The sequence below is a fragment of the Penicillium expansum genome, assembly GCF_000769745.1.
Source record: "Penicillium expansum strain MD-8 chromosome Unknown contig177, whole genome shotgun sequence".
NCBI lineage: Eukaryota > Fungi > Ascomycota > Eurotiomycetes > Eurotiales > Aspergillaceae > Penicillium > Penicillium expansum.
Genome location: NW_015971244.1, coordinates 159,324 through 186,914, shown reverse-complemented (window position 1 = coordinate 186,914; position 27,591 = coordinate 159,324). Strand labels below are relative to the sequence as shown.

General features: G+C 48.0%; 9 protein-coding genes across 9 annotated transcripts; 5 read left to right on the top strand and 4 right to left on the bottom strand.

Annotated features, from left to right (window-relative positions):
- Window positions 1-1,112: 1,112 nt before the first annotated feature.
- Window positions 1,113-3,717, top strand: PEX2_055560 (Polyketide synthase, enoylreductase; the record flags this gene model as incomplete). Its single annotated transcript, XM_016742830.1, has 4 exons — window positions 1,113-2,246; window positions 2,742-2,830; window positions 2,917-3,320; window positions 3,386-3,717. 4 exons carry the CDS (start codon window positions 1,113-1,115, stop codon window positions 3,715-3,717), a joined length of 1,959 nt encoding a protein of 652 aa, XP_016600828.1.
- Window positions 3,718-4,769: 1,052 nt separating this feature from the next.
- Window positions 4,770-4,989, top strand: PEX2_055550 (uncharacterized protein; the record flags this gene model as incomplete). Its single annotated transcript, XM_016742829.1, has 2 exons — window positions 4,770-4,866; window positions 4,901-4,989. The coding sequence occupies 2 exons, from the start codon at window positions 4,770-4,772 to the stop codon at window positions 4,987-4,989; spliced, it is 186 nt and encodes a 61-aa protein (XP_016600827.1).
- Window positions 4,990-9,435: 4,446 nt separating this feature from the next.
- On the bottom strand, window positions 9,436-11,940 carry PEX2_055540 (dynamin-like GTPase vpsA; the record flags this gene model as incomplete). Its single annotated transcript, XM_016742828.1, has 7 exons — window positions 9,436-9,604; window positions 9,669-9,753; window positions 9,809-10,712; window positions 10,772-11,507; window positions 11,617-11,711; window positions 11,792-11,861; window positions 11,915-11,940. 7 exons carry the CDS (start codon window positions 11,938-11,940, stop codon window positions 9,436-9,438), a joined length of 2,085 nt encoding a protein of 694 aa, XP_016600826.1.
- Window positions 11,941-12,423: 483 nt separating this feature from the next.
- PEX2_055530 (H(+)-transporting V1 sector ATPase subunit A) lies at window positions 12,424-14,608 on the bottom strand (the record flags this gene model as incomplete). The annotated part of the gene is made up of 4 exons (XM_016742827.1): window positions 12,424-13,377; window positions 13,438-14,105; window positions 14,192-14,276; window positions 14,330-14,608. The coding sequence occupies 4 exons, from the start codon at window positions 14,606-14,608 to the stop codon at window positions 12,424-12,426; spliced, it is 1,986 nt and encodes a 661-aa protein (XP_016600825.1).
- A 464-nt stretch (window positions 14,609-15,072) lies between these two features.
- PEX2_055520 (uncharacterized protein) lies at window positions 15,073-15,804 on the bottom strand (the record flags this gene model as incomplete). Its single annotated transcript, XM_016742826.1, has 1 exon — window positions 15,073-15,804. The coding sequence occupies one exon, from the start codon at window positions 15,802-15,804 to the stop codon at window positions 15,073-15,075; it is 732 nt and encodes a 243-aa protein (XP_016600824.1).
- A 2,197-nt stretch (window positions 15,805-18,001) lies between these two features.
- PEX2_055510 (Major facilitator superfamily domain, general substrate transporter) lies at window positions 18,002-18,550 on the top strand (the record flags this gene model as incomplete). Its single annotated transcript, XM_016742825.1, has 1 exon — window positions 18,002-18,550. One exon carries the CDS (start codon window positions 18,002-18,004, stop codon window positions 18,548-18,550), a length of 549 nt encoding a protein of 182 aa, XP_016600823.1.
- A 680-nt stretch (window positions 18,551-19,230) lies between these two features.
- On the bottom strand, window positions 19,231-20,523 carry PEX2_055500 (TauD/TfdA dioxygenase family protein; the record flags this gene model as incomplete). Its single annotated transcript, XM_016742824.1, has 4 exons — window positions 19,231-19,547; window positions 19,607-19,947; window positions 20,001-20,370; window positions 20,439-20,523. The coding sequence occupies 4 exons, from the start codon at window positions 20,521-20,523 to the stop codon at window positions 19,231-19,233; spliced, it is 1,113 nt and encodes a 370-aa protein (XP_016600822.1).
- A 489-nt stretch (window positions 20,524-21,012) lies between these two features.
- Window positions 21,013-22,939, top strand: PEX2_055490 (Major facilitator superfamily domain, general substrate transporter; the record flags this gene model as incomplete). Its single annotated transcript, XM_016742823.1, has 8 exons — window positions 21,013-21,178; window positions 21,228-21,307; window positions 21,364-21,842; window positions 21,902-22,072; window positions 22,123-22,344; window positions 22,396-22,501; window positions 22,556-22,681; window positions 22,733-22,939. The coding sequence occupies 8 exons, from the start codon at window positions 21,013-21,015 to the stop codon at window positions 22,937-22,939; spliced, it is 1,557 nt and encodes a 518-aa protein (XP_016600821.1).
- Window positions 22,940-23,868: 929 nt separating this feature from the next.
- PEX2_055480 (Aldolase-type TIM barrel) lies at window positions 23,869-27,551 on the top strand (the record flags this gene model as incomplete). The annotated part of the gene is made up of 10 exons (XM_016742822.1): window positions 23,869-23,935; window positions 23,988-24,017; window positions 24,070-24,131; window positions 24,192-24,451; window positions 24,501-24,605; window positions 24,658-24,841; window positions 24,896-25,006; window positions 25,066-25,103; window positions 25,496-27,240; window positions 27,292-27,551. The coding sequence occupies 10 exons, from the start codon at window positions 23,869-23,871 to the stop codon at window positions 27,549-27,551; spliced, it is 2,862 nt and encodes a 953-aa protein (XP_016600820.1).
- Between the last annotated feature and the right edge of the window lie 40 nt (window positions 27,552-27,591).

The following is a 27,591-nucleotide window of genomic DNA, read 5'->3' as shown; positions in this document are numbered from 1 at the left end:
GGTCAAGATAACCAGAGCAGCCGCAGTACCCCAAATTGGATCCTTATCTTCGTCTTCAATCGGTCCCCTTAGCCGTTGGTTCAAGAGAATTGTGCTTTGAGACCAATGATAACACTCTTCTACAGTGCGGCGACCACCCGAGGAACCGTTCAGATGACGGTCGTATGTAAGCGCCACAGCTAGCGAGGCGTGCATTAAGAAAGGGTACTATAAATGATATATTAGCTGGGCTCAGGCCTATAATGGATAGTATGGCTTCAGATTTGATGCAATAGAACTTACGGCGAAGGCTAATTTAAGGAGCTTGCGGTTAACTTGTACCATGTTAGGATCATCTGGAGTAATGAGACTTCGTCCAAGATACCGGGTTATGAAATCTTGACACCTTGTGTTCAATTGATAGGATGTCGATCCGTCAGATGTCCAGACAGCATTTGTGATAGGGGGCTGAATGTCTACTTTTCCTCCAACCACCAATGGCCGCCCTGTGTCAGCGGCGACGGGCTGGAGGTCGGGGATACTAGACATGAAGTTGCATAATACCCCAAATGAAATACATCTCTCGCACTGTGGTTTCCCTTCATCGCACTAATATGCCGAGCAAGTTTGGTTAGCCAAGCACCAGATTGTTGAAAGGCTAGGGCGGCCCACCTTCAGATTTCGAAGCTTGCAATTTCGGCAGCCAAATCTCGATCTTCGCAGACTTCTACTATTCCACAACTCTCTTGGTAAAGTCGAAGCCATGGCTTGCGCAGCTTGGCTATGAGGGATTTTTCCGAGTTCGATGGGCATTCAATTCAATACAGGTGGAGGTGAGGTGGTCATGTTCCCCCAATGACACTAAGGGGGGTACCCCATGCGCTAACCCTCTTTCGGATATTCCACCTTTCACGCTAGCTGTTCCTCGGATGCAGCCGTCTCTGATTGGCTGCGATTCCATCTATAATCAACGAGATCACGTTGGACGGGCGCATCACTGCGAGAATAATTGAATCGGGATGACACGTAATGTATAAGAAGAGAGGTATTCCTATATATCCTAAAAAAACTTGAAAACCGGACTCAGTCCACTTAAAATTATACACCTCGAACGCTGTCACAAGCGGTTCAGAATGGCCACTCACCTTGCCGCTGTCTCACTCGCAAAAGGCGAGCCCTTCGAGGTCCAAACCCGCCCCACGCCAAAACCAGGGCCAGACGAGCTCCTCATCGAGGTCAAATCTGTAGCCCTCAACCCGGCAGACGCCCACATGCGTGATCAAGGCCTCTTCATTGCCACTTACCCCACGGTCATCGGCTTCGACATCTCGGGATTAGTTCTTGATGTTGGCGACAATGTCCCCGTCAGTGCCATCGAAGAAAGCCCAGGCCCTTTTTTCCAACCAGGGATCACCCGTGTCGTCGCCTATGCCGCCTCCTTTTGGAAGGGTTGCGACCCTGACTACGGCGCCTTTCAGGAGCGGTGCCTCGTTCCCTGGCAGCACGCCGTCCCTCTTCCGGATGAGGTTATATCCTGGAACGAAGCGGCAACCTTGCCCGTCGCCGTTGAGGTACCCCTTAACGCGTGGGATATTATGGGAATTCCACGGGTAGGAGAAGCCACTGCTTCTTCTTCCATCTCCGCTGCCCCAATCGGCGCTGATACCAGCGAAAGAACTCAGAAAAGCGAGAAACAAAAGAGAGGCGCCCTGTTAATCTGGGGCGCTTCCTCTAGCGTGGGCACAATGGGTGTGCAAAGCGCCCGGCTGCTGCGGGAAGATCGCGACTCTTCTTTCGCTGCTGTGTACGCCACAGCCGGTGCAGCGAATCAGAAGTACGTAGGATCCCTAGGCGCGGATCGTGTCTTCGATTACAACGACCCGCAGGTTGTGGATGCAATTGTTTCGGCGGCTAGAGAGGACGGTCTAGTGATTAGACACTGCTTTCTTGCGACAGGGCAGCTGGCGCGTTGCCAGGCCGTGCTTCAGGCTTTCTTCGGTGATGATCAAGGGGGAGAGAACCAGAAGGCGAAGATCGGATCGGCGCCGCTTATTCCTCCAGATGCGGAGGAGGTGAGTGGAGTGGAAACCATCTTTGTGATGCCGTTGATAGACAAAGGGGAGAGGTTGGATCAGTTCCAATATTGGTTGGGGACATGGCTGAAGGAGAACCTGGCCAACGGGAGCATCAGGCCGAGCCCGGAGCCGAGGGTCGTAGGAAAGGGGTTGGGGGCTATCAATGCCGGGTTGGATCTGCTGCGCCGTGGAGTCAGTTGTACGAAGTTGGTAGTTGAGGTTGCTGAGTGATAGTTTGTGTGAGGTTGACACTAGGTACTTGATGCAGAAAATTTGCACAGGTGCTTGGCATCGTGCAAAGTGCTCAATATGACTTTAATCAGATTGATCAGATTATGGAACAAGGTCAAGGATACAACCGGATATATTGATTCCTTGGATAGATGATTTGATCGGAGTGGGGTTGGGGTTGGATTGTTGAAGTCATTGACCCCAATTTCTCCAACTTCTTGTTGGGGTAACTGGCGGATAAGCATTGATAGTAATTAATTCCCGCTGTTTCTTTCTTCTTCTCTTTATAACTAGCTTATCGTACATGTACAATTAACGTATCATGGCCTCAACGCATCGCATTGCCGTAATTCAATGGCAGATCAAGGTGGGTGCGTCGAATTGGGCCATGCCCGAGTTTTGAACTACCGGAGACCTGCAGTCCCGTTGCAATCATATTTACTTACATTATCCTAGGAGCTTGATATTGAATACAACCATACAACAGCATGCGAATATATCAAGGAGGCCGCCGTCCAAGGCGCTGAGCTAGCTGTTCTTCCAGAGTAAGGAGCGTGTTACTAGACTTCCTGTCCAACGACACTCGATAGCCCCCAAAACAAAGGAACACTTGCTGATTGAAGATAACCAGATACCATCTCAGCGGCATGGTCCCCACAGACCCCCTTTGGGCAGTCCAAGCCGGCGAATCTGCCCAGTACCTAGCAAAGTACCAAAGCCTGGCCAAGGAACTGCAAATCTGCATCGTACCGGGTACAATCATTGAAAAGCAGACAGGGTCTGATCAATCAACCCTGTTCTACAACACAGCTTACTTCATCTCAAATGATGGCACTGTGCTCGGTTCCTACCGCAAAAAGAACATATGGCACCCGGAACGACCTCACCTCACCTCCTCAGGCCTAGAGCCCCATGTGGCCATCGATACTCCGATCGGGCGCGTGGGGATGCTGATCTGCTGGGATCTGGCATTCCCCGAGGCATTCCGGGAACTGATTGTCGACGGGGCGCAGATTGTGATTGTGCCTACATACTGTGAGTTAAATTTCTCGTAGTTTGTACTTGTATGTCGTGTTCGATCTAATTCAAAGCTCTACCAGGGACCCCTCACGATGCCTCCCCCAAAGCCCGCGCGTATAACCCAGATTCCGAAGCCCTGTTCCTTGAGTCGACCATCACATCCCGTTGCTTTGAGAATACCTGTGGTGTTGTCTTCGCCAATGCTGCTGGGCCGTCGGAGGATTTCTTGGGCTTGTCACAGATTACACTTCCTCTTGTTGGGCCAATTGCTAAGATGGGGACTGAAGAGGGATTCATTGTTGCCGATGTGGATATGGGGGTCATTGAGGCTGCTGAAAGGAATTACAAGGTGCGAGAGGACCTGAAGAAGGAGGATTGGCACTATGTTTATCGTCATACTGGGCTAAAGTAGGCACAAGTCGAGTCTACTAATTGTCTCTTGCTTTTTGCGACCATTATAACCATGTGACTTTGAGCCGCCCCGGTTTCCTGGATGGAAGTTTGATTTTGGAACTTCACCTTTTGCTTTGTGTCTGCTATCATCGCCTTATCAACTGGAATATGAAATAGAACAGGTAGAATAGAATGAAGTAGTACGCCAGAAAATCTGCGAGAGAAGGCGCCTTGACATTGTCAACAGCAAGGATAATATTGGTGAAACCTCAGGAGGCTACCCGCATGACAGGCGGATACGCTACTCCGAACATAGTCTAGCGTCTGAAGCTTATCTCCAACCCTATGGCACTTTCATAGATCTCAGAATAACTTTACATTCGACAAGTCTGTCATGTATTTCGAAGTGCATATAGGTTTCTTCTAGCTAAGTATTCTTGTATTTGGGCTGCAGGAAAGATGGTGTCTCCTGGGTGTTCATCGGTGCCCTCTCACTTTTGACGTAGGTGATAATATGGGGGAGTGAGTCACCAGAGACAACGTAAACATGAGTCTGGGGTATTGGATATAGCTACATACCAGCCACCATAACCAATGATAGGAGAGGCTTCAGTTCTGAAACAGAGATCTCTCAGTTTATGTTGAATGCTGGTTTACAAGATATGGTTGTTCATTCTTTCTACAAGGGTGCCCACTAGATGACAGCTTCACATGGAACTGACCTGATCTGCATGAATTCCTTGTGCCTTTAGTGTCACATGTAGAGATGGGGAGGTGCCCCTGCCTGTTTAGGAAGGGTCAATGGGAGATAATGGGACGCAACCCATTGTTCATTGTCACATCCCAAACAGGCAGGGGCACCTTCCCAAACAGTAAATCTCCCACCTATATAAACCCCCCTCCCCCCATTTCTTTCTCTTGATTTTTCTTCCTTCTTCAACTCACCACCTTTACCTCTACCTTTCTTATCTCTCATTTCATCAATCCCCCACCATCCATCTGGGGTTTCATCACTCCCAAGTATGTTCCATCATCACCTTCCATCATATCTTGTATCAAGTTTTATTGGACATGGAGCCTCTCACCACCTCTGAATACTACGTCATCACGACATGTCACGTCTGTCACGTCGATACCCACACCCATGTGGCCCATCATGTCCACTCTGGTAAGTCTGCCTACTACCTGTCACCACCCTTCAGTCACTAACATGTACTCGTCTCACAGACGCCACACCATATGGGCTTCACCACTCTGGCTTTTCATCTTGCATCTCTGTTGCCCATTGTGAGTATCTTCTTTCCTCTCTATCGCTCCAGTCCACCTTGAACATCTGCCACCTCTCCAACATGCTGTCACCCCCTTGGTCTTTCATCAAACTTGTTCCATCAACCTTCATCATCGTCATCATTCATTGCCACATCATCTCTATGATAACCCCAGCTGTTCATGGTGCCGAGCTGACTGTATCAGACATGTGAAAAGGTCACTCATGTGTTCCATCCTTTGGAGAGCCTTTCTACTCACAGCTTGTCCAATACACAAGGATTGGATGAAACTGCTTGTTCCACGTCCTGTGAGTATTCACTTCCTCTTTTTATCTCCTTTCCCATCCCCTTTCCTCCACCCTGACCACCTTTGGTCTCACTTATGCCGACAAACCTTTGTACTTCTATCATTGCTTGGTACTAACTGCGGTAGATGTGGAATAGAAACAACACCTTACTGCTTGAAACGGCCTTTTTACCTCAATGGTCTTTCATTTACATGTTGCTGCTTCTAGCTAGATGGAAGAATAGCAACCCGGATTGCAGTTGCATTTGCTGCTATGCAGGTAAGAACTCCAGCACCAGAACCCTCCCCACCTCTCTGTTCCTTCTGCTCTGCTATGACGAGTGGAAAATCTTACCAACCCGGTCCAATGGCTGACGCAGGTTCACCTCGGTGTCTTCTGTCACAGGAATCTCATTTCTCATCGTTTTCAATCTGCCTGCCTCGCATCCTCTTGCATGTGCCTGCCACCACCTCGATTTTCCGTGCATGAACACCAAATTCTACATTTAATCCACACAACTTTGCACTGATGAACAGCCACATCGATATTACGATGCCATTTTTCCGATGGATGTGACATGATAGCTGTATGTCTTTCCCACCCCACCTCATCACTTGTTACTAAAAGAAATCTTCCCATTGCAGTCATCTATACCATCTTCCAAAAAATTTGCCCCTGTTGTGATGTATACAACAGCCGAATCTGGCTGGCTGCATATTTCAGCCGGCAAATTCCCCCTGGTAGGCACCGCAGCATCTCCAGCTCCAGTTCAAGGCTATCCATTAGTCTCGCCATCAACGACGACTTACCTCTGCGCAACATACCCGCTTTGCCTTCTAAGCGGAACCCCTTTAAGAAAATGCTTAACACTCAGTTCAAAAGAAAAAGAAAAAGAAAAAGAAAACCAAGATCAACCACATCAACAACAACACATCAATCCTCAGACAACAGCCAACAAAAAGGAAACCAAAAACAAACCCAAAAAAATCAATCAAATAATCAATCAAATCAAATCAAATCAAATCAAATCAAGAAACAACGACAAAAACAAAGACGAAGAGTACAAATGAAGGAAAAGGAACGAAAAAAGGGGGGAACAGACGGATTTAGATTGGATAGAAGAACGGGAAGGAAGGAGAAGGGATGGAAAGTTGGTTTCTGTTGATATTGGCAAGAAAATGGGATTTGGTGAGATCACAGACATCATCTCTGGAGCTTCGAGGCTGACTTTCAAAATCACAGTTCCCTGATGACTCCACTGGAGTCTTTTGACATCTTCCAATTCCACCATGGCCTAGCCAGCAGAGCTCATGATTCACCCCTGACTCAAGAGGGATGCAATGACACCACTGTTCGTTTCTCAATTTGTGATACTCTTTTGCCAGTGCTAACCGTTCCAGTGTCCAGTCACCACCATCAACCCATGAGATCCTCGAGCATTCGAACAACTTCCTGCTCAATTCGCTCCACCTTTTGAAAACCCCACCTTTCACACGGTTATTGCATCCCACCACCCAGTCCAATGCGGAAACCCACCAACCTGCTGCAATGTTGCAGACCACCTCCTGCCGGCCCCTCACCACCTTACTCGACAGTCGCCAAGCGAGCCAGAAATACATCCTCTGACACCATACTTCTCAGCACCAATAGGTAGAGTGTTGGGTTGTATGATCAGGCGGTCACTGTTTCTGGTACTTGGGACTGCGGAAGCATGAACAACTATTATCCTCGACAGTCACCACGAGACAGCTAGGAATACATCTTCTGACACCATACTTCTCAGTACTAACAGGCGGCGTGTTGAGTTGTATGATCAGGAGATCCCTGTTTCTAGTACCTGGGACTGTGGCAGCATGAAGAACCATTATCCTCGACGGCCATCAAGTGCGCTGGAAATACCATCCTTTTGACACCATACTTCTCAGCACCAACAGGCGGTGTGTTGGGTCGTATGCTCATGGGATCCCTGTTTCTGGTACTTGGGACCGTGACAGTACCGAAGAACCATCGTCCTTGACAGTTACCACGAGTGAGCTAGGAATACATCCTCTGACACCATACTTCTCAGCACCAACAGGCGGCGTGTTGAGTTGTATGCTCAGGGGGTGCACTGTTCCTAGTTTACCTGGGACTGCGCGTTGACTCTGGTATATCAGGGCTGTCCACTGCAAGTGACTTTCGTATATCAGTGCTGTCCACTGCGAGTTGATTCCGGTAAATCAATGCTGCCCATTGCGAGTTGACTCTAGTATATCAATGCTGTCCATGTGAGTTAGCATCAGGTGGTGAGGACTGACAAGAGTGGTCTCGCAGGATTGCAGTATGGAAAGGAAATCTCAGCGCACACCCCTCAGTCATTTCTCAGTACTTGATGCACTCGGAATCACGGATAACCCTGTACCTCCAGCTTTGGGTCACATCGAATCCCAACATTGAAGACCACATCAATTCTTCATGAAACGGTACCAACGATCCCACCCCCGAGACACAACCTCAAGACTTGTCACTCTTGTGAACATGGCAACAATCAACATCGACCTTTACTCTTGACTGCTGAGCACTTCTCATTGGACTGGGTCGGCATACTGACACACGGGGCACCAATTATCGAGCTCTTCTACCAAAGCTACTCATGACCAACCACCAACTTTCGCACCTTCGAGGCCACACCAATGCATCAAATGCAATGTGTCTGTCATCTGCAATCTTGCTTAATGCAGATGAAACGGTTGTTTTAAAACAAATTCATATAACAAGACTCATGAGTATGGTAAGACTTCAAAACAGTTCCCCTATTGAAGACAATAAAGCTGACAATTCCAGACTTGAGACACAACCTTGGAAGTCAAAACAATAAAACAAAAACAAAAACAAAACACTCACTCTGACCACCGCACTCTTCACCACTGGGGACTTGCAACCTTGTTCAACAAACAGGATGAAACATGATTGCCACAACCTACAAACGCCAAAATAAAAACAGAAGAACAAAAAGGAAAAAGAAATAGAAACTGCAAGGCAACAAGGCAACAAGTCCAAGGATCATCCACACCCCTGAAGAGACCTTTGGTAGACGGTCATGGAATCATTGAATGGAAGCACGTCACCTCGAAAGACAAACTCATCCACTATCAACTTGACTTCGCAAATATCACATCTCACAGCACCACATCTGGATTGGAAGGATGAATATAGAAAATATGGGAGGATGAAAAAGGGAATGTACGAATGAACTTTGTTTTGATATCTTTGGGAGGACTCGGGAATTTTATCTACATTGTCGAACACTTGCACCTTGCACCGACTCTGCTGAGTCTTCAAATCTCAGCTCGAAATCTGCTTCCATGGAGATCATCAATATCCATGTGACTGTCGGCATTTGCTTGGGAGGTTGGTTCAATTTGTTTTGTATTTACTGGAAGTTCATTCCAACTTTATGTATTTAAGGCTACTTCTGCTACATCAAACCTGTGGAAGTACAAAAAGAAGAAAATCATCTTCATAATCACCTCATCATCTCGCATAATATATCAAAAAAGTAGTGTGTTGTCTAGCAGTTTGCTCACTAGGATGGCACTATTCGGTTAATTATACCCAACATCTCAAATAGTAAAGTTGCCATCTCTAAAACCGTCCATACATTTATTGCAGCCACCATTTGATCTACGGCGCAAATGAACGGAAATTAAATTGAAAAGTCAAATGTGAATTCTAAGCTAAGTCATAAAGCAGAGACAGAATCATTAATTGATACAATCATCCGGGCGTCCAAGGCAGGAAGTCTGCGAACACAGACAACATACCAAGCAATGAGAAAGGAAAACGGTATAGAGCTCTCAAATTGGGAAAAACGAAAACAAAAGAAAATACGTAGCAGGACGAAGCAAAGAACTCCCCCCTCTTATCGAAACCAAAGACGACGATCACCAAAGACGCAAATCCGAAATCTGAACCCCGAATCCGAACCACCCAGATCAACATCTAAATAAGGACCAACGGAACAAGTCGCTAACCAAAGAATGGTAGGAACAGCAAAGCAAGTACGGAGTATAGTCAAGATATTCGGAGCGTGTTGCAAAAATCACAAGAGATGCGAGGAGCCCAACTCCGCCAACGCAGCGGTCAATGGGATGATGTTTTCCTCTGTGGATGAGTCGTCTGGTGGCCAAGTCCACTATGTCATCACTGGACTTGGCTGACGATCTCGCTGGCGCGACCCAGGCTCTCGACCATCTGTTGGCATTCCTTTCGTCGGCGAGTGGTGTAATCACTCTCCTTGAGGAGTTCATCGAGCTCGTTGGTGCGGTACATGTTCTCCAGGAGCTCGCGTTGCATCTCATCCTTGGTGAATCTAGGGGAATCATTTGTTAGTATACTCGAGTGTTGGAGTGGGGCTTTGCATGAATGGGACATACTGGACAAGGGTGTACATGACCGCCTTGGGAACCATGTCGATCATTGTGCGCTTGACAATGTTGAAGTAGGAGGTAATCAGGAGTTCTGCGTGAGTGTTAGTGAAGTCCCACAAGGAGCTTGTATGAACTAGTCCACTTACTGATAACCTCAACCTCGGTGGCTTCGCGCTCAGACAAGCTAGCGGAAGCCTTGAGAGTTGGGGGAGGAGCCTCCATGAGAGCCATCTTCTTCTTGTTCTTGGACGCCCAGAAGCTGCCGAAGAACCCACTGTTGTTGTTCGCCTCACCGGTGGTGTCGAGCGAGGGGCTCTGAGCCCGGGCTGGGAGGAGAGGCTTGCCGGTCTTGGGGTCGACCTGCGTAGGCTTGGCGGCTGCCTGACGCTCGTTGACGAGAGTCATGGCACGGTGTCCGTTCAGGAAATCGGGGTGGCCGGTGTTCACGTAGGTGGATTCCATGTTGATCAAGTCCTTGACCAGCTTGTTGGTGGGCTCAAGGCACTTCTTGAAGAAGGAAATGACCACGGCGTGGAACTTCTCCTTCAGCATGGGGTAGCGACGGAACAGCTGCTTGGTCAACAGCTGGCTCAGGATGCGCACCAACTCGTCGTAAACGAGTGAGATACATTTCAAGCTGGGTTCTTCCAGTCGTCTGATCTGTTGCTTGACGATCAACTCGAAGGCGGTGGTACCAACGAATAGTGCGGGTGAGGAACCGGACGAGTTGTAAAGTATGGTCCGGATGTCAATGTCCTTCACGAGGTCGAAGGGATCGACAGCCTTGACACCGTTCGAGTAGAGTTCGTGGAACACAAAGGAAATACGGGCACCACCGGACAGCTCGATACTGGACAACTCCTGGTTATTTCCCTCCAAGACTGTACGGTACTCGTTGCTGAATTCGGTGATAATGTTCAGGATAATGTTGGCGCTGTTGCCGAGCATAGAGTCACCTAGTTGGCTAAGCTCTGCGGTGTATTTCTGGAGGGAGCTGGAAATGCGGGCCTTGATATCGGGGAGGGTTTGCTTGATGTGCATCATAAGAATCTAAAAGATTAAGTATGTTAGTTCAAATGCCGCTGACAAAAGTAGGGGTCAATTCGTACCAAGTTGAGCTTCCGTGCCAGATATGGCGTACCGCAGTAAGAAGCCTTATTCCGGTATGCCTTGTGGTTCTCGAAGAAGTTCTTCTCGTTCTCTAGGGCTTGGGCAATGAGTTTCTTATTCTCAATGTCACGCTGGCCACGGTTGACGACTGGCACGTAACCCAGGCGCAGGGGGATAATTCGTCCAGCGAGAATATCCACCACATCGGTTCCATCATCCATAAGATCGACCTTACTCAACACACCGATAGTGCGCTGACCTTCCGGATCCACCTCACGCGCCAGTTTCAAACCATCGGAGTTGGCAAGATCTTGGTTGGCCGAAGTGACAGCTAGGATGATTGCGTTGGGCTTGCTAATATACTTGAGGACCATATCACGGATCTGCTTCTCAATATCCTTCGGTTGGTCTCCGACGGGCACCTTGGTCAAACCAGGCAGATCGACGAGGGTCAAGGTCAAGACGTTGGGCGAGTAAATGCGAAGATTGATGGGGGAGGGCGAGATTCCGGCATTCTTTCCAACCTTGGTTTCCGTTTCGCGCACGATCTCATCCCGAATCTTGTTGAAGTCGAAGAACTTCTCCCCGGGGAGGTGCAGGAATTCACCATACTCGTTAACGTTGGACTCGCTGTCCGTTGTCTCCAACTTGGTCTCACCATTCGTGGCGGGGGATTTGTTAATCAGTTGTAGGATAAGAGGTCTCCGAGTCACGATTCCAGAGCCACGAGGCAAGCTGCAAGGCAAAAACTTAGTTAGCAATTATTGTTGACATGGTGTCGCATGCCCCGCCACTGGAGGTGTGGACGGGAGGCCGCGCAAGCTCGCAAAAACAACCAACATACAAATCCCGGCCGACGATATTCTCTAACACTGAACTCTTTCCACTCGACTGCGATCCGACAACGGCGATTTGAGGCAGATCGATGGGATTTTGTACCTAAAGCGAGCGACGGTGTTAGCTCATGTTGTGCCCCTGGACTCACAATTGAGCTGTGACCTCTGAGCAGATATACTTACACCGACTGTGGAAAAGACATCTTGAAGCTTGTTAACCAGCGAAATCAAGCTGGGGTCATTGACGTTTATGCTGCGCGGAGATTAGCCAGACCGCATCGGAAAAGGGACAGGGGGTTTGCGCACGAGTAGCCGGACGTTGGGCTTGCCATGGCTGGCGATTTGGGATATGAAAACTGTTTCTAGGCAAGAAATTGAAAAAGCAAGAAAAACAAGGCAACAGAGAAGTTGAATCGAGTAGAATCGGAGAGGTGCACGATGCAAGTGGAGGGATTGTTTGGTGGACTCGAAGGCGGTGATGTAGTGGCGTCCAGAGCGGTCTCTCTCGGTCTCTGTTCCTAGGCTGCAGTCAAAGTAAGTACTGATGATTGGCAAGTATATTGTCTTGTATATTGAATCTTCTACAGAAATACAATAGTTCTACCTGTCAAATAACCTAATAGTTCTAATTTCCGGTCATGTCCGCAAGTCTTGTGCTGCCTGACGCGTACGGGCCACATGTACATCTAGAAGTTATACAACACCTAGGCCACCAAAATGGAAACAAAGCAAGTTGAGTTGGACACAATAACTACAGGGGAATGTGCTCGAACAAACATCTAAAGGAAAATACATGCTAAGTCAAGATGTTACTTTCACTCGTCCGAGACCGAAGCGAATCGCTCAGTCATAGACTGGAGGATCTTCTCGTACTTGGCCGAGATCTCCGCCTCATCCTCCGGAATCTCGAACTTCATGCCGCGCAGAGCATTCTGGAGATCAGCAGTAGCCTCACGGACCTTGTTCCAGTTCTGACCCTGAGCAATAGCCTTTTGGGCCTCGTTGTGGTAGCCCATGAAGGCCTTCATCATGTACTCGGTCTTCCAGAGCGGGCAGAACTGATCGTAGTCACTGTATCCGTTCTGCTGGAGGAAGTCTTCCTTGAGCAAGCCGGCCACGTCCAGCGTGATCTTATCCGAATCACCCAGCGCAGCCTTACCAACCAGCTGGACGACCTGATCCAATTCCTCGGACTTGGCCAAAAGCTCACGAATCTGGTCGCGGAGACGAGGGAATTCAGGGTGGTCTTTCTCGTAGTACTTATCCAAAACCGTGTTGTACTTGCTGTAGGAGATGGAAGTGTTGACTGAAGGGAAGTGCTTGCGCTGCGCAAGCTTCTTGTCAAGACCCCAGAAGACCTGGACAATACCCAGGGTACTGCTAGTGACGGGATCGGAGAAATCACCACCGGGCGGGCTGACAGCACCGACGATGCTGACACTGCCCACACGCTCGGGGCTGCCAAGAGCACTGCTCTTTCCAGCACGCTCGTAGAAAGAGGCCAGCTTGGCTCCCAGGTACGCGGGGAAACCCTGGTCAGCAGGCATTTCACCCAGACGACCCGAGATCTCACGCAGAGCCTCGGCCCAGCGGGAACTGGAATCTGCCATCATAGCCACGTCCTTGCCCTGGTCACGGAAGTATTCGGCGATAGTGATACCGGTGTAAATAGAGGCCTCACGGGCGGCGACGGGCATGTTGGAGGTGTTGGCGATCAGGCAGGTACGCTTCATGATAGGCTCCTTGCGGCCATCAACGTCAATAGTAAGCTGCAAAAGAATGGGGAGTCAGTAAAACTTCAGCGCATTAAGTTTGGGGAAGGTATGTACTTCAGGGAAATCCATCAACACCTCAGCCATCTCATTACCACGCTCACCGCAACCAACGTAGACGATGATATCACTGTTCGAGAACTTGGACACACTCTGGGAAATGACAGTCTTTCCACATCCGAAAGCACCAGGAATGCAGACAGTGCCACCCTGGACACTGGGGAAGAGAGCATCCAACACTCTCTGGCCGACGATGAAGGGCGCGTCGGCGGACAGCCTGTCGCTAACCGGGCGGGGAACACGAACGGGCCAAGTCTGCATCATACCGAACTCAGACTTCTTACCATCGAATTCCACCTCGAGCAGCTTCTCATCGACAGTGTGATTGCCAGCAGGAGCAATCCGAGTAATGGTACCCCGTGCACGAGGAGGCAGCAGGATCTTGTGGTCGTTCACCAGACTGTTCTCGAACACGGTACCCCAGACGTCACCTCCAGTGATGTGGTCGCCGACCTTGAAGCCAGCAGGCTTGTATTCCCACTTGCGCTCGCGGTCCAAGGCATTGACCGAAATACCACGGGGAATGTAGATACCCTTCGATTGGTCCGCGATGGCTTTGAGGGGTCGCTGAATACCGTCGTAGATCGTCTCCATCAGACCGGGGCCAAGCTCGACTGAAAGGGGCTTTCCTGTCCTCGTCACCGGGTCGCCGACAGTCAACCCGTCTGTTATGCAAAGGTCACAATGGTCAGCATAGCTCTTTGGGGGGTATGATGAAATCATGCGGGTTTGGGGGGTTGCGGAGCTCTACCTGTTTCCTCGTAGACCTGAATCGTGGCCTTATCTTGGTTGATACGAATAACTTCACCGACAAGCAGGTCATGACCGACACGACACTATGCGGTCAGTATCTGGGGTTCTCCACGGTCTCAGAGCTGGGGCTGCCTACCAACTCGTACATGGCACAACCGATCATGTTCTCGGCCACGACGACAGGGCCGGAGACCGAAAAGACGGAGCCATGGTTCTCAGAATCGTCTGAAGTCATAATGGAAGAAGCCTGTGTGGAATGGGGGGACACAGAGTGGGTGAAGGTAGTTGAGGAGGGCGAGTCTGGAAGCGGTGGCAGCTCGGCGGGCGGTGATGGCTGTGTCAACGTATGCTTTGCGGTTATCAGATCCAACAACGATGCCCGCGCTTTCAATCGAGGACGTCCCAAGCCCAGCATTCGCTTTAGACTGCAGTCAAAGGTGTTGGAAATTGAATGTCAATTCTTAGACCCCGTGGAGTCCCCCTGATCTACTCGTCCAATCCTCGGTCTCTTCCCCGCGGACCGAATTGTGGCCATGCAAGCCGATCTTTCAGCTTGGCCTGTACTACTGGTGGCTTTTTCTTATCATACGGTCTTACAATGATGGAAAGTCTTCGAATTGGGGTTTCCTGCTGTGGCCTTTTGAGAACTACTCGAGTCACTGAACCTTCTTGAATTACTGAACATCTGGTTCATCTTACAAATACGATGAGCTCCACCTACCACTCCATAATAACCTTTGGACGGCCATGAAAATTCATCCAATAATGCTTGCATTGCAGAAATCTATTTGACAAACAAAACTGACGGGTCTTGGATACCCCGTGGTATCTGATACTGAGGGCCGACGATGATGATGTCTATCGCGGTCGCACAAATGATCAATAAGTGTCTTCGAGTTCCTCGATGGCACCATAAACCATTTGGAGAGCGTTTCGAAACTCAACCGCAAGATGTTCAGCATGCTGACTGACTAATGACCAGGGCGAAGCAGATGGGAAAAAGGCCCGCAGCTTGATCTTGCAACCACCTTCGGTATCCATGAACTCGTTCATAATATAGTAGAACTTATTCCCACTGTCAAGTTTCGCGACCAAATACTCCACCATTTCATACTCCTCCTCTCGCTGCCCCGCCATCCACTTCGGGATCTCTTCCTCCATGAGATAAACAAATCGAACCTTGGCCATGTGCTCCCCGATGACCTCCACCCCGCAATCCGGCCCACTTCTAGCGAGAGCTCCTGCTGAATGCATAACCACATAGTTCTCCGGGTGCGTTGGAAATATAAACGTTCGTGCTACCTCATCGATGGGTTGAGAGACCTGCCAGCGGCTGCAGATTGTTCTCAGCTCTGTCGCCGAAACCCCGGTCGCTTTCATGTACGTTCTGCATTCTCTGAACTCTCCTCGAGAGGCCTGAATCAGAGATTCAAAATAGCGGTTTCCTTCCTCGATTTGGTCTTTGAGAAGCTCCAGCATCGGTGCTTGAAACAGCAAGCTCCGCAGGTTGTCGAGAGCGCGATAGCAAGCTTGGAGTTCGAAGTTGTCAACATCAGCCCCCGAATGTAGCACTCCGTTCAGCTTGAACTTGATGGTTGGTCTCGGCTCCATGGGTATTGGTGTTCTCTGGTGAAGGAGTTGGAATATTGTGTAGAAAGTGTTGTCTACAGGTGAAAGTCGCAGCCTTTATAGCTTAGTCTAAACAGCAACCCTGACCCCATCATGCCATTATTGAAAACGTCTTCTTGTGAAGCACCTATGAAACATGAAGAGATCAAAGGGTGCTGAGTGTAGAATGAGAAAGACAAAGAGAGGATCAAAGGCAGCATACAACGCCATTAGCACAATCTCAAGTAAGGCTTGCAAGCTTTGGATTCAAACTGCGGAAGACAGTCTCATAAATTTTAAGGGCATATGTGACAAGTTGCAACCACTATGGCACATCCCAGCCCCTGGAGAGTAGATTAAAGAATCTGCATAGGGTGGGTTAGATGATGTCTTAAGGTGTCAAAGAAGTGTCAAAGACTCAAAATGTGAGGACTTGCCTATAAATATTGTCCAATCAACATTTTACACCTAGAATCTGAGGAATTGTGGAATTGAGACGAAAAATAACTGCTTTTGAGGTCAGAACGGCCACCTTTCACCCGCATCACAGTAAATAGCGACCACTGAGGACTTTGATCCTATCAACTTTTATTACCAACAGAAAATCAGCTCTCTACAAATTTTCTCCATATATAGCATAATAATTGATTGAATATGCATTTCTAGTCTTGTTGATTATATGTTAAAAGTTGTGGGAATTGTGCACAGGCTGCGACGGAGCATCCTGGATAGGGACCAAAAATATATTTCAGAGACTTTGGAAAGACATCTTAAAAACACATATTTGAACAGCTTAATATTCAAAGTACGTGCTATCGGTGTATATCGTGAAGTATATAGGCCGTCCAAACTTCTGACTATTCTGCTTCTATATATAAGTAGACTACCTTGGTTATACAACGAGAAACCTAAGGGATCCCTTCAGCAGGAAAAAGGTCCAAGCAATCAGTATCAATATATATTTGTTTGCTTACATTCTCCTGTCTTTAATTTACTTGTACTATCGCCATTTTATAAATATACATATGTATGAGACGCCAGGCCTCAAACCTCGGGAAGTTCCACAATGAAACTAATACATTTCAACCACTAGACCATAACAAAAGAATATATCTGCTTACGGCATAGGGAGGCTAGATTCTTGCCTGGTTCTTTGTCTCAGTAAAACCTGTCTTGTGTCTTACTTTGCCTTTGTTCCAGTTTAACTTCCTATCAATTGGAGGTTCTCTACCCGAGTTGAAGCGTCACCCGTTTGATTATAGATGTTTTATCACTTTTTTGCAATATTAGCGCACCCCGGCGGATTATTTTAGGGGTTTGCTGGAAGAGTCATTGGATAGGTCTGAATCTCACGACGAGTAGACCCAGCGCACTTGAACAGATAGGCATGCTCGGTGTCCTCATATCTAGTATGCAGCATACAAGGAAATATCAGTACATTCAGTCTATCATAAACAATAGTCACAATGTCACATCCATCTGTTGAGGATCAGCCCCCCCCNCCCCCCCCCCCCCCCCCAAGCCACTGCTCGATATCATCATTCAGGTTTGCCGTGAATATAGGCCATGTCATTCCTTCCATTGTAGATCCCAGAACCATATTGGGAAGGACGTAGTTTATTGTGAAGTCAGAGTAGCCTATGCCCTGCTGGCAATTCATTAACTTGGCCAAAAACTTGGAAGAATACTCATCTGGAGAGTAAGAGCCGGCTGTGATCGAAACAGCAGAGGGCGATGAGTTCTCAGAAGTGTGGGGTTTAGCCCTTGCACGAGAGCCATCTAGAACATAATTAAGGGCTAAAACGGCTTTTCGAGCTTCCCTTGAGTTAGCAGATTGGCGACTCCATATGGCCTGGGATTTTCTTGAGATATCCCTGATCCGGTCCATGTTTATGGTATTTCGCTTCATATGTGGGTGTGCTGCCTCTGTTCCGATGGTGGTTGGGGGAAAACCATTGCGGATCTTTATCAAGCCAACGAGCGTAGTAAAGCGATGGCTTTATTCGGTCTTGGCCCGCTTCTTGGTCTGGTCATTGGCCCAGTAATAGGCGGCTTCGTTACTCAATACCTCGGATGGCGGTGGACATTTTGGTTGATTTTAATCCTGGTAAATGGAAAGCCCTACATCGCTCCCATGTTATCATTGTCTAATATGAACAATATTTAGGCGGGGGTGGTCTCTTTGCTTACCCTTATCCTAATGCAGGAGACTTTCGAACCAGTTCTCCTCGAGCGCAAGGCGGCTGCTATACGCAAATCCACCAGCAACAGTCAACTGCAGGCTCGAACTAACAACAAACGCCGTACGCCAGCCCAGATCTTAACACGCGCCACAGTGCGACCCCTCAAGATGCTACTATTGCCTATCATCCTCCCGCTCTCTCTAAACTGCGCCTTCATGTTCGGTCTTACCTACCTTCTTTTTACTACCTTCCCTGCCGTATTTGAAACAACATACAAATTTGCCACTGACATCTCTGGTCTTACATATCTAGGTCTCGGTGTTGGTATGATTATCAGTATTGGGCTGTTCGCCGTTCTCAGCGACAAGCTACTCAAGCAGCCGCGCGAGGGAACTCTCGAGCGGCCAGAGCTACGTCTAATTCTTATAATCTGGTCAGCGCCTATTATTCCCATCGGCTTCTTCTGGTACGGATGGAGTGCCGACAAAGTCACTCATTGGATTGTTCCAATCCTAGGCACTATGTTCATTGCCCTCGGTGCCTTTCTGATCTTTATACCCGCCTAGTTATATCTTGTTGATGCATTTGGCTCCGAGGCGGCCGCATCTGCCCTAGCTACAAACACCGTTTTGCGCAGTCTATTTGGTGCTTTATTACCACTTGCAGGACCGCCCATGTACAAGTCTCTGGGCCTTGGTTGGGGAAACAGCCTCCTGGCCTTCATAGGCTTAGCGTTCGTACCTCTTCCGTTCCTCTTTTACAGATACGGCGAGACCCTAAGATCCAGATTCCCCATCACCTTCTAAGCACATGACGAGTTTGCAGAGGGATCTGTCATTTCTTTCCTCTTCGTCTTCGTTTTGCATTTTTGATGAAGTAGCTAGCTTCTAGATGGGGAGCTTGTAGTGCGATTGTGCGATTCGGGGAGATGAAGGAAGAGACTGAAAGAGAAACGGAGAACGAGTGCGTGTCGTTTATGCTCATCGGCGCAATAGTTCCATTATATATATCAACCACACTTCTATAAAAGGTAGTGGAATATATAGAATCAGTACCGTTATATATATGCTCCAAGGGTGATCCCATTAGGTCCTGGCGTGACTACTTCCCTCTACTAAGCTACCTACTTTAGGATATATAGAAGACAGCAAGTTAAAGAAATCCTCTCGGATTGTCAGCTAATTGCCACGCTAATAACCTGAAGGTGGCACTGGCCATGTGAGCTTTAATTGTCACAAGCAGCCTATTATGAAGCGTTGCCTACGAGATGTCGAGCGTCATCTGTTGAAAATTCCTCATCATCCTCCTCAATCTTGGCCGGGATTGGTTTGTTCGCCAGGGGAGTTAACCTAAACCCATGTCTACGATCTCCAATGGGGTAGTCAAGAGTCTGCGAGTGATTGGTGACCCGCTGGTCCCATACAAGGACGGTCCCAGCTTCATAGCGGATGCGACAAGAGAAATCCTGTCGTTTGGCAATGTGATCGAAAAGGAACTTGAGGATGCAGTCCGACTCTTCCTGATCGAAGCCGACGATCTTCTTCGTGTAAACTGGGTTGACATCTGAAAAGATAATGTTAAAAAAAGATACAAATACATGAACGTGTCCGAGATAAACTTACAAAGGGCTTTCTGCTTTGTAACAGGGTGAACAAGTACAACGGGGTGTTCAGCCTGAAGCACTCCGCGCCGCATAACGGCTTGTTGACCGTGTTTGAGCTCTTGACTGACGCCGTCATTGTTCGTGTGAATAGCTGTCAAGCCTTCAAGACGCTTGCGAAAGCGAGGCGAGAGACTGCTGTATGCCCTTACGCTAGAACTCACCAGAGTGTCTCCCCCAGCGGTAGTTGGGGACTCGAGCATAGCGATAAAAGTGGTTCCAGGGGGCTGTTGTTCGGGACTCTGATCTGTGTGCCATTGAACTGGGCTACGGCCAGCCCAAGATTGGCGGACTCGGAGATCACTAGGAAATGTGTCACTAATTGACCATGACGATGCGTCGATTGTTATGCTTACTCTTTATGATCGTAGATAATCATGTGCTCTTCAGATCCAGCAGCAGGGTGAGGGGCCCAGCCATGAATATGCAAAGGACCAAAATGGCTGACAAGTTTCTTTTGTGCGTCGAAGCCAATATTCACAAAGTCTTGATCGCGGAATACCAAGGCACCTCTCTGCGCAGCAAGAAGAGCAAGTTCATCCAAACCAGCGCTGTCAAGTTGGGAGAGCTGAACTCCGTGAATCTCAGTTCCCACATGAGGAGATAGTTCCCAGACTTTGGTCGCATTCTTCAGAAGATTGGGCAACTTGGGATCAGCGCGGTGACCGGGATCGAAATGCTCGAAGGCACCGATATCTTCTACCTTCTCAAGAGGGTCGTAGAATGCTGTTGAAATAAAGTTTAGTGTTTACCCCGAGATTTAATCAGAAATTCGTTATTGGATTCAGGCTTACGCATGTAGTCGGGATATAGAGGGGCGCCATTTTCGTTCTTCTCCCGTGTGATGGTGCCGGGAGTAATGACTGTAGTGGTCGACATTTTGTTGTTGACCCAAATAACCACCGTTGGACTTATTTTGATGGTCCAATGTGCAAGGCATATATAACACCTCGGGAGAGTATTGGAACCCAAAAATTCCAATGTCGGCATCTCGCATTGTACAAAGTACCATGCTGATCGAGTTGGCCGCTCGGCCAGCTCGGCAAAGCTCCGATAAACCCCAGACAATCCTTATCAGCGCTATCCTTTCATCGCGGCCAAGAAATGGAGACCAATAGTGTCACATTTAGATAGGCTTATTCCTGTTTGCTATACCTGCATTGAGCATTGATGATCCATGTTAGATAGGACAAACCCCGATTGTGCACAGTGTCAAATCCAACCATCTGCTTTCTACCTACTGGGAGATATCAAGCTCTAGATATGGAAAGATAGACAAGGATGAATGTCAAGATCTCTTTAAGTTCCATCTTCCTCGCGATAGATAATCTCAAAGTCGAAGTAAAAATTAGTTCCTGATATCTCACTATGGAGTCGACTGATTCTTCGCCGCCATTGTCCATGACCGACACGGAGAAGAAAGGCGATGCAGTCACTACTGTGACCGATGAAAGCTCGGTATCAGAGTATGAGCGCTTTCTTCACTTGGAAAATGTGTTCAGCGGCGCCTCAAGGAAGAAGCTTCTTCGCAAATGTATGACTTTTGCAACAATGAACGTTTCGTATCCTAACTTTGAACTCAGTGGATCTACGCCTGCTTCCGACACTTAGCTTTCTATACTTGATGTGTTCGCTGGATAAATCAAATGCAGGAAATGCAAAGGTAAGCACATTCATACTTGAGATCTCATTCAAAAATCTAAACAGTTTCATGCATAGTTATTCGGCCTCCTTGAGGACCTTGGCATGAGTGGTACCCAGTATAATCTGGCTCTGATGTACTTCTTCTTCACCTACGGGCTTTCTGAGCCAGTCTCCAATATCATGCTTCGAAGAGTCGGTCCTAAAATATGGTTCCCATTCATCGTGTGTGCATGGGGGCTTATCACAACTCTCACCTCGCAAGCGAGCTCTTATGCTGGCTTTGTCGTTATCCGTCTGATGCTGGGAATAACTGAGGCTGGACTGTACCCAGGTGCTTACTTCATTCTCTCCATGTGGTATACACCGAAAGAGATCGGCACGCGAATGGCTATTTTCTACGGTGCAAACACAACCGCAGGTGCCTTTGGTGGTGTCATTGCCTACGGAGTCGGATCACTTGATGGAAATCTCGGCTGGAGAGCCTGGAGGTGGCTCTTCCTTATTGAAGGATGCATCACCATTTTTGCTGGACTTGCTTGCCTGTTTTGCTTACCGTAACACCCCCAACAACTCATTAATTCTGTCGGGCAACAGACTAATCGGTCGTTAACAGTGCGTTTCCTCATCAATATCAGGCTGGCAAAGGTACCAAATGGCTTACTGACGAGGAACTTGAATATGCTTCCCTTCGTGTCAAATATGCCAATGGCCCTGTGTCTTCAACTTATACCTTCCGCTGGAGTGATGTGGTTGCAGCGGCAAAGGATCGGAAAACCTATTTTATGTACGTCCTTTTCAAGTCTCCTTGACCGCTCCTAACTAATTCGCCTTCAGGATGATGTTGTTCTGGTGGGGTGGCTCCGTACCTACGTACTCCCTGTCTTATACTCTGCCCACAATGGTTGCAAACTTGGGATACACTGCGGTGAAAGCGCAAGTCATGACCACGCCCCCTTACATTTTTGCCACGTGCGTTTGTGTTGCCGTTGGTTATATTAGTGATCAAACACAGCGACGGTATCTGTGCATCATGGGCGCGTATACCCTGGGTCTGATGTAAGTTACTCTCTACCAAGATGAAGGGCCGCACTAACTGGACCGATTTAGTGGTATCATTATTTTGTGGATAACAGTTCACCACCCTTCCATCCCAGGCGTGAGCTACTTTGCTATTTTCTTAGCTGCAGCTGGATACTCGGCACAAGCTCCTATTGTAAGCTCTATCTGTGAAATCAAGGTTTGGAACGTTGACTGACGATTAATTCAGGTTGGCGCTTGGACAGCTTCCAACATTACGAACCCATCCAAGCGAGCCGCTGCTATTGGTCTTCTGATGCTCCTCGGTAGCGTCGGTGGTGGTAGTATTGGATCTAATATCTATATTTCAAGCGAAGTGAGTTGGTCTAGGAAGTCTGGAATGAAGGAATTAACTGACATCAAGTAGGCGCCTACTTATCCTCTTGGATTTGGCTTCTCAGTTGGTGCAACTGTGCTTGGAGCTATGATCCCTGCTACTATACATTGGTTTTTAATGCGCAAGGAAAATAAGCGACGGGGTGGATTGGACGTTGCCGAGATTGAGAGGAAATACACTACCGAGGAGCTAGGAGAAATGGGCGAGGATAGCCCGTTGTTCCGATTTGTGCTATAATACTGCCCAGATTTTGACCTTAAGGAAGTTCTGGGATCTCCAGGGCCCCTTTCTGGAGAATAACTAAAGCCTATGTGCACTTAGCGGGTACATATACATAGGTTAGTTGCCCCTCAAGTGTTAGTTTTAATCCAAAGAGCCTAGAAGTAAATATACCTTCATGCCTGACTGTTTCCTGTGTGCTGGAATGCCTCCGTCGATACCGTAGCTCGAACCGTGCATTAAGCTCCTTAACCAGCAGCCCCTTTATCTCCGGGATATCGAAGAAAACTATCACTAGGGAAGGAATAAAAGCCCGACAAAAAAAAGCCCTAACTTGCCCTCCCGGGCCCCCAGTAGCCCTTAGTAGTACCATCCATATACGGAAGCACAAACTGAACTGTGAATCCCAGAGCCTGGACGTTAGCTCGTAAGCGTAAATTGTACGTCTCCACCGCCACTACCGGATAGGTAATCCCCGCGCCCAGACTGTAAATGAAGTTAGTAGCCATCATGGCACAGCGCATCAACCAGAAAGCAGTTGACGAGCTAAAGAACCCTCCAATCAAATAGCCATAGAACGGTAATAAAATAAAGCGAAATCACGAGTTGAGTCTAGCCACGGGGAATGAATCAACGCTAATGGAAACTAGGTACCCACATAGATAACAGTGTACAGGGGGGAATGTCACTACATGTACTCCGTATGTATGGAGTATGTCACTATCAATTCGATAAGCTGCGCGGGGAAAGCAGGTCTGCCGCGCCCAAAATCTCGTTCTTATCTTCGCCCTGTCATTATCGGCTTTATTTCAATCTCGCGATTAGATATGATCTTAATTTCAATGTCAAAAAGGGTTTGAAGACAAAGAACAGAATCAATATTCTGCTTGGCCGAAGACTTGTCAATCGATAATTTGCCACACACCCTTGAACATCAGCCACCAAACATGCGGCCACTGCCTACCGGGATTTATACGCCTTTGCCGTGTTTCTTCCACGAGAATGAGGATATTGGTGAGATATATATGCTTTAGTGGAGTTGCAGTATAGCTAATGTGACATCAAGATATCGAGGCTTTGCAAAGCCATGTCAAATGTAAGAACATGGAAACTCATAGAGCTGCGCCAAATATTAACCAGCTTGGAAGTCATTGCGAGTGCGGGAACAATCCCAGTAGTTTCCGGGTCTATGGGTGAGGCTATACATCTGGTGAGAAACTTTGATTCCAAGACAACAAGTCTACAACGCTAATGGAGTATACGATTGCAGAACCGAGAAGAGAAAAAAACCATCATTCGGTCTGCTCGTGTCGCTTTAGATGAGGTCAATCTTCATGATGTTCCAATCGTCGCAGGTGCGGGAGGAGCTAGTACTCGCGAGTCTATTGAACTTTGCAAAGATGCTGCAGAAGCCGGCGCAGATTATGTGATGGTTATCCCACCAGGGTACTATGCCGGAGCTCTTTTGGCAGATACCTCTTCGATAAAGAAGTTTTTTGTGGATATCGCAGAAGCATCGCCGTTGCCAGTGTATGTATCACCCCAGCTCTTAGAACGACAAGTCCCTAACATCTTGCAGTATCATATACAATTTCCCCGCCGTATCAGGTGGAATTGACATGGATAGCGATTTGATTGTCCAGATAATCCAGTCCTCCGCTAATATTTGTGGCGTGAAACTAACGTTCGTTTCTATCCTTCAACTTTCAATCAAATTGGCTAACGTAGCCCTGCAGATGCGCCAATGTCGGCAAATTGACTCGAATCATGGCTCAGGTTTCGAGACCAGAATTCCAAGCGGCTTTCCCCCGATCGTCGGCGACCCCCTTTCGGGCCATCGATGGGTTTATTGACTTCTTGCTGCCATCCATTTCTGTTGGATCAGCGGGTGCGATCAGTGGTCTGCCAAACATAGCACCGGTAAGAGCTTTCAATGACTTGAATGTAATAGGGAATTGGCTGACAAGCGGGTAGAAATCATGCGTGAAACTGTGGAATTTGTGCCAAGACAGCGGGTCTAGCAAACAAGCCACTGAGCTACAGAACTTGATTGCTCTTGCGGATGGTGTGGCACTGAAGATTGGAGTAAGTGAATTCTGAATAAAAATTATAACTTTCTGATGCAAATGCTGAGATGACTGCAGATTGCGGGGATGAAGAAGCTGTTGCATCGACACTTTGGGTACGGCGATAGACCCCGGCTGCCACTGTTGCCGATGGACGACAAAGTGGCGGATGCAGTTCTATCGAGTGAGTATTTGAAAGCATTATTGGATCTGGAGGCGACACTGTGAACGAAATGAGCAGTAACAAAGCCAATTTTGAATTGACAGGCCGAGAATGAGAAGGGTGAAAGTGGGAATTTCCCCCCGCTTGACTTTGTTAGACTCTGATAAGCCGACGTCTGTGCTGGAGATAAGACCCCATTTTACTACTTCTTTTGTTTCCCTTCTTTATTTTCTTAGCTTTTGATGTGATAATGGAATTTTCAACTTCAACTTCTGCTTCTGCTCCGATTCTGAATGGACGTTTGTACAAGTCTAGAAAATGTCGGCCTTGTGACGCTTGTCGCAGACGCAAAGTCGCTTGTGACATGCCCAATGGACCACCATGCCTTCGATGCACCAACAAATATCAAGAATGCACGTTCGAAGAGGGCCCAGGGCCACGGAAGAGGGCTAGATTGTGCGAACAAACTGAAACTTTTGGAACTTGCGAGCAGCCTGATGGGTGGCAGGATCTTTTGACCGAGACCCGACCGAACATTGGGCAAAGTGAAGATCTTGAGGCAGTATCACCGCAGGGGAGCCTTCTGGGTGCTAATCAAGAGCTCGAGTCAACAAGCCCCAGAACAAGTCATTCGTCTCTCAGCCAAGATGATACAGCGAGCCTTCACTCGCGAAGCAGCCTCTCATCCAGCCCTGGAAGATTTCCACCAAGTCAAAAACTAGTAGCAACCAGTGACTCGCCTTCTCAAATCAATTCCCTTGAATTTATTCCAGACGCATTTAGCTTCTATATCGGCCCAACGGGAGTGACTGATATTCATATCTTGAGCCACCAGAAATACAACGATCAAAATGTCTCATTACCAAAGGTGAATGGCTTGAAATATCGAATCATGGACAACCCGGGTCAGAAAGAGATGGCAACTGTTGACTTCTCTCCACCTACCGTTTTTGGTATTACCGATCACTCTCTTCTGGAAAAAGCGGAGCCAAAGCTTGATCCACAACTTACGGAAAATGGATGGCCTCGTCTATGGGCCATGATGGATCCCACTGCAGCGTGGCATCTTATCAAATTATATTCACGTTATATCGATCCTTACTTTCCGATCCTATCCAGTCATCAAATACCATCATCATCAGCTGAGTTGAACAAAATGCCCCTGGCATTATTGACAGCAATCTGCGCAACCGCGCTTCCATTCGTCATGTATGACGATAGTCTCTACACAATGCTTTTAAATCCGCCTTCTAGCGAGGAGTTATACCGGCTTTGCTGGCTTTGTATATCGCAGGAGCTTCACGCTCCTTCTCTCGCGACACTTCAAGCATGTCTGCTTCTTCAACAGCGACTTCCTACGAATATGTATCTCTCCGATACCGCGTTTGCATGGACGCTCATGGCCACCTCCCTGGCTGTTGCACAAACCATTGGGCTTCATCGAGATACAGGATCATGGACGTCTATTCCAGCGTGGGAGAAGAGGCTTCGGCGTCGACTCTGGTGGGGTCTCTATGCCATGGAGAAGTGGGTCGCCCTCGCAAGAGGAATGCCCAGCCACTTAGGTGATGATGATTACGATGTTTCTATGCTCAAGGCAGATGATATACAAGATACCCTATCAGATTCTCCGGATACACAGAGTCATATCTATCATTTGTCAAATTTGTCGACGATACTTTCGGACATTCAAAGGTCCTTTTATTCGGTGAAGGCGATCGGGAAGACATCCAATGACCTCCAATACTCCTTGGACCTGGCACGGCCCATGCGCGTGAGGCTTAAGGACTGGCGGGACAATTTACCCAGCAATCTGAGACCGGTCTCTAATGCAGTCATTTCTGGCGAAGACCTCGATGGGAATGGATCACTTTATCTGTCATACATAGTCACGCACGTGGCGCTTCTACGCGCTTTGCTACGGCCATTAGATCGATGGCCGGCAATAATCAAGGTCAACAAAGAAGAGCCAGAGGCGACCTACGAGGGTGCAAAAGCAGTTGTCACAGGAGCATTGCTATGTGTTAAGGAATTTGTTGAGTTCGTGGAAAGGCTCACTGGAGCTCAGTGGAATGCATTTTGGCATAGTTGTGAGTATGTTGATTTACACCGCAGAACTCTCGATCTAACAAATCTACTAGGGAGTCGACCTAATTTTGCTATCGCTGGTTCCTTCATGGTGCATTTACTACAAATTGTCACGCCACCCAATCAGACTGACAGTCAATCAATGCCCGAACTTTTAAAATACTCCTTTGAGAAAGAACATACTGAACTACAAGACTGGATTCGCAGATGGCGCTGGGCAACGCGCATCTCAGCAAATGGCGCAGCAGGGGTTAAAGGCTTAACAAACCTCGGATTTATCAAGGTGGAGACTCTAATTGGAAATGGGACATAGAAACTGGGAGCTCAGTATAATAAATAATAATCTACACATT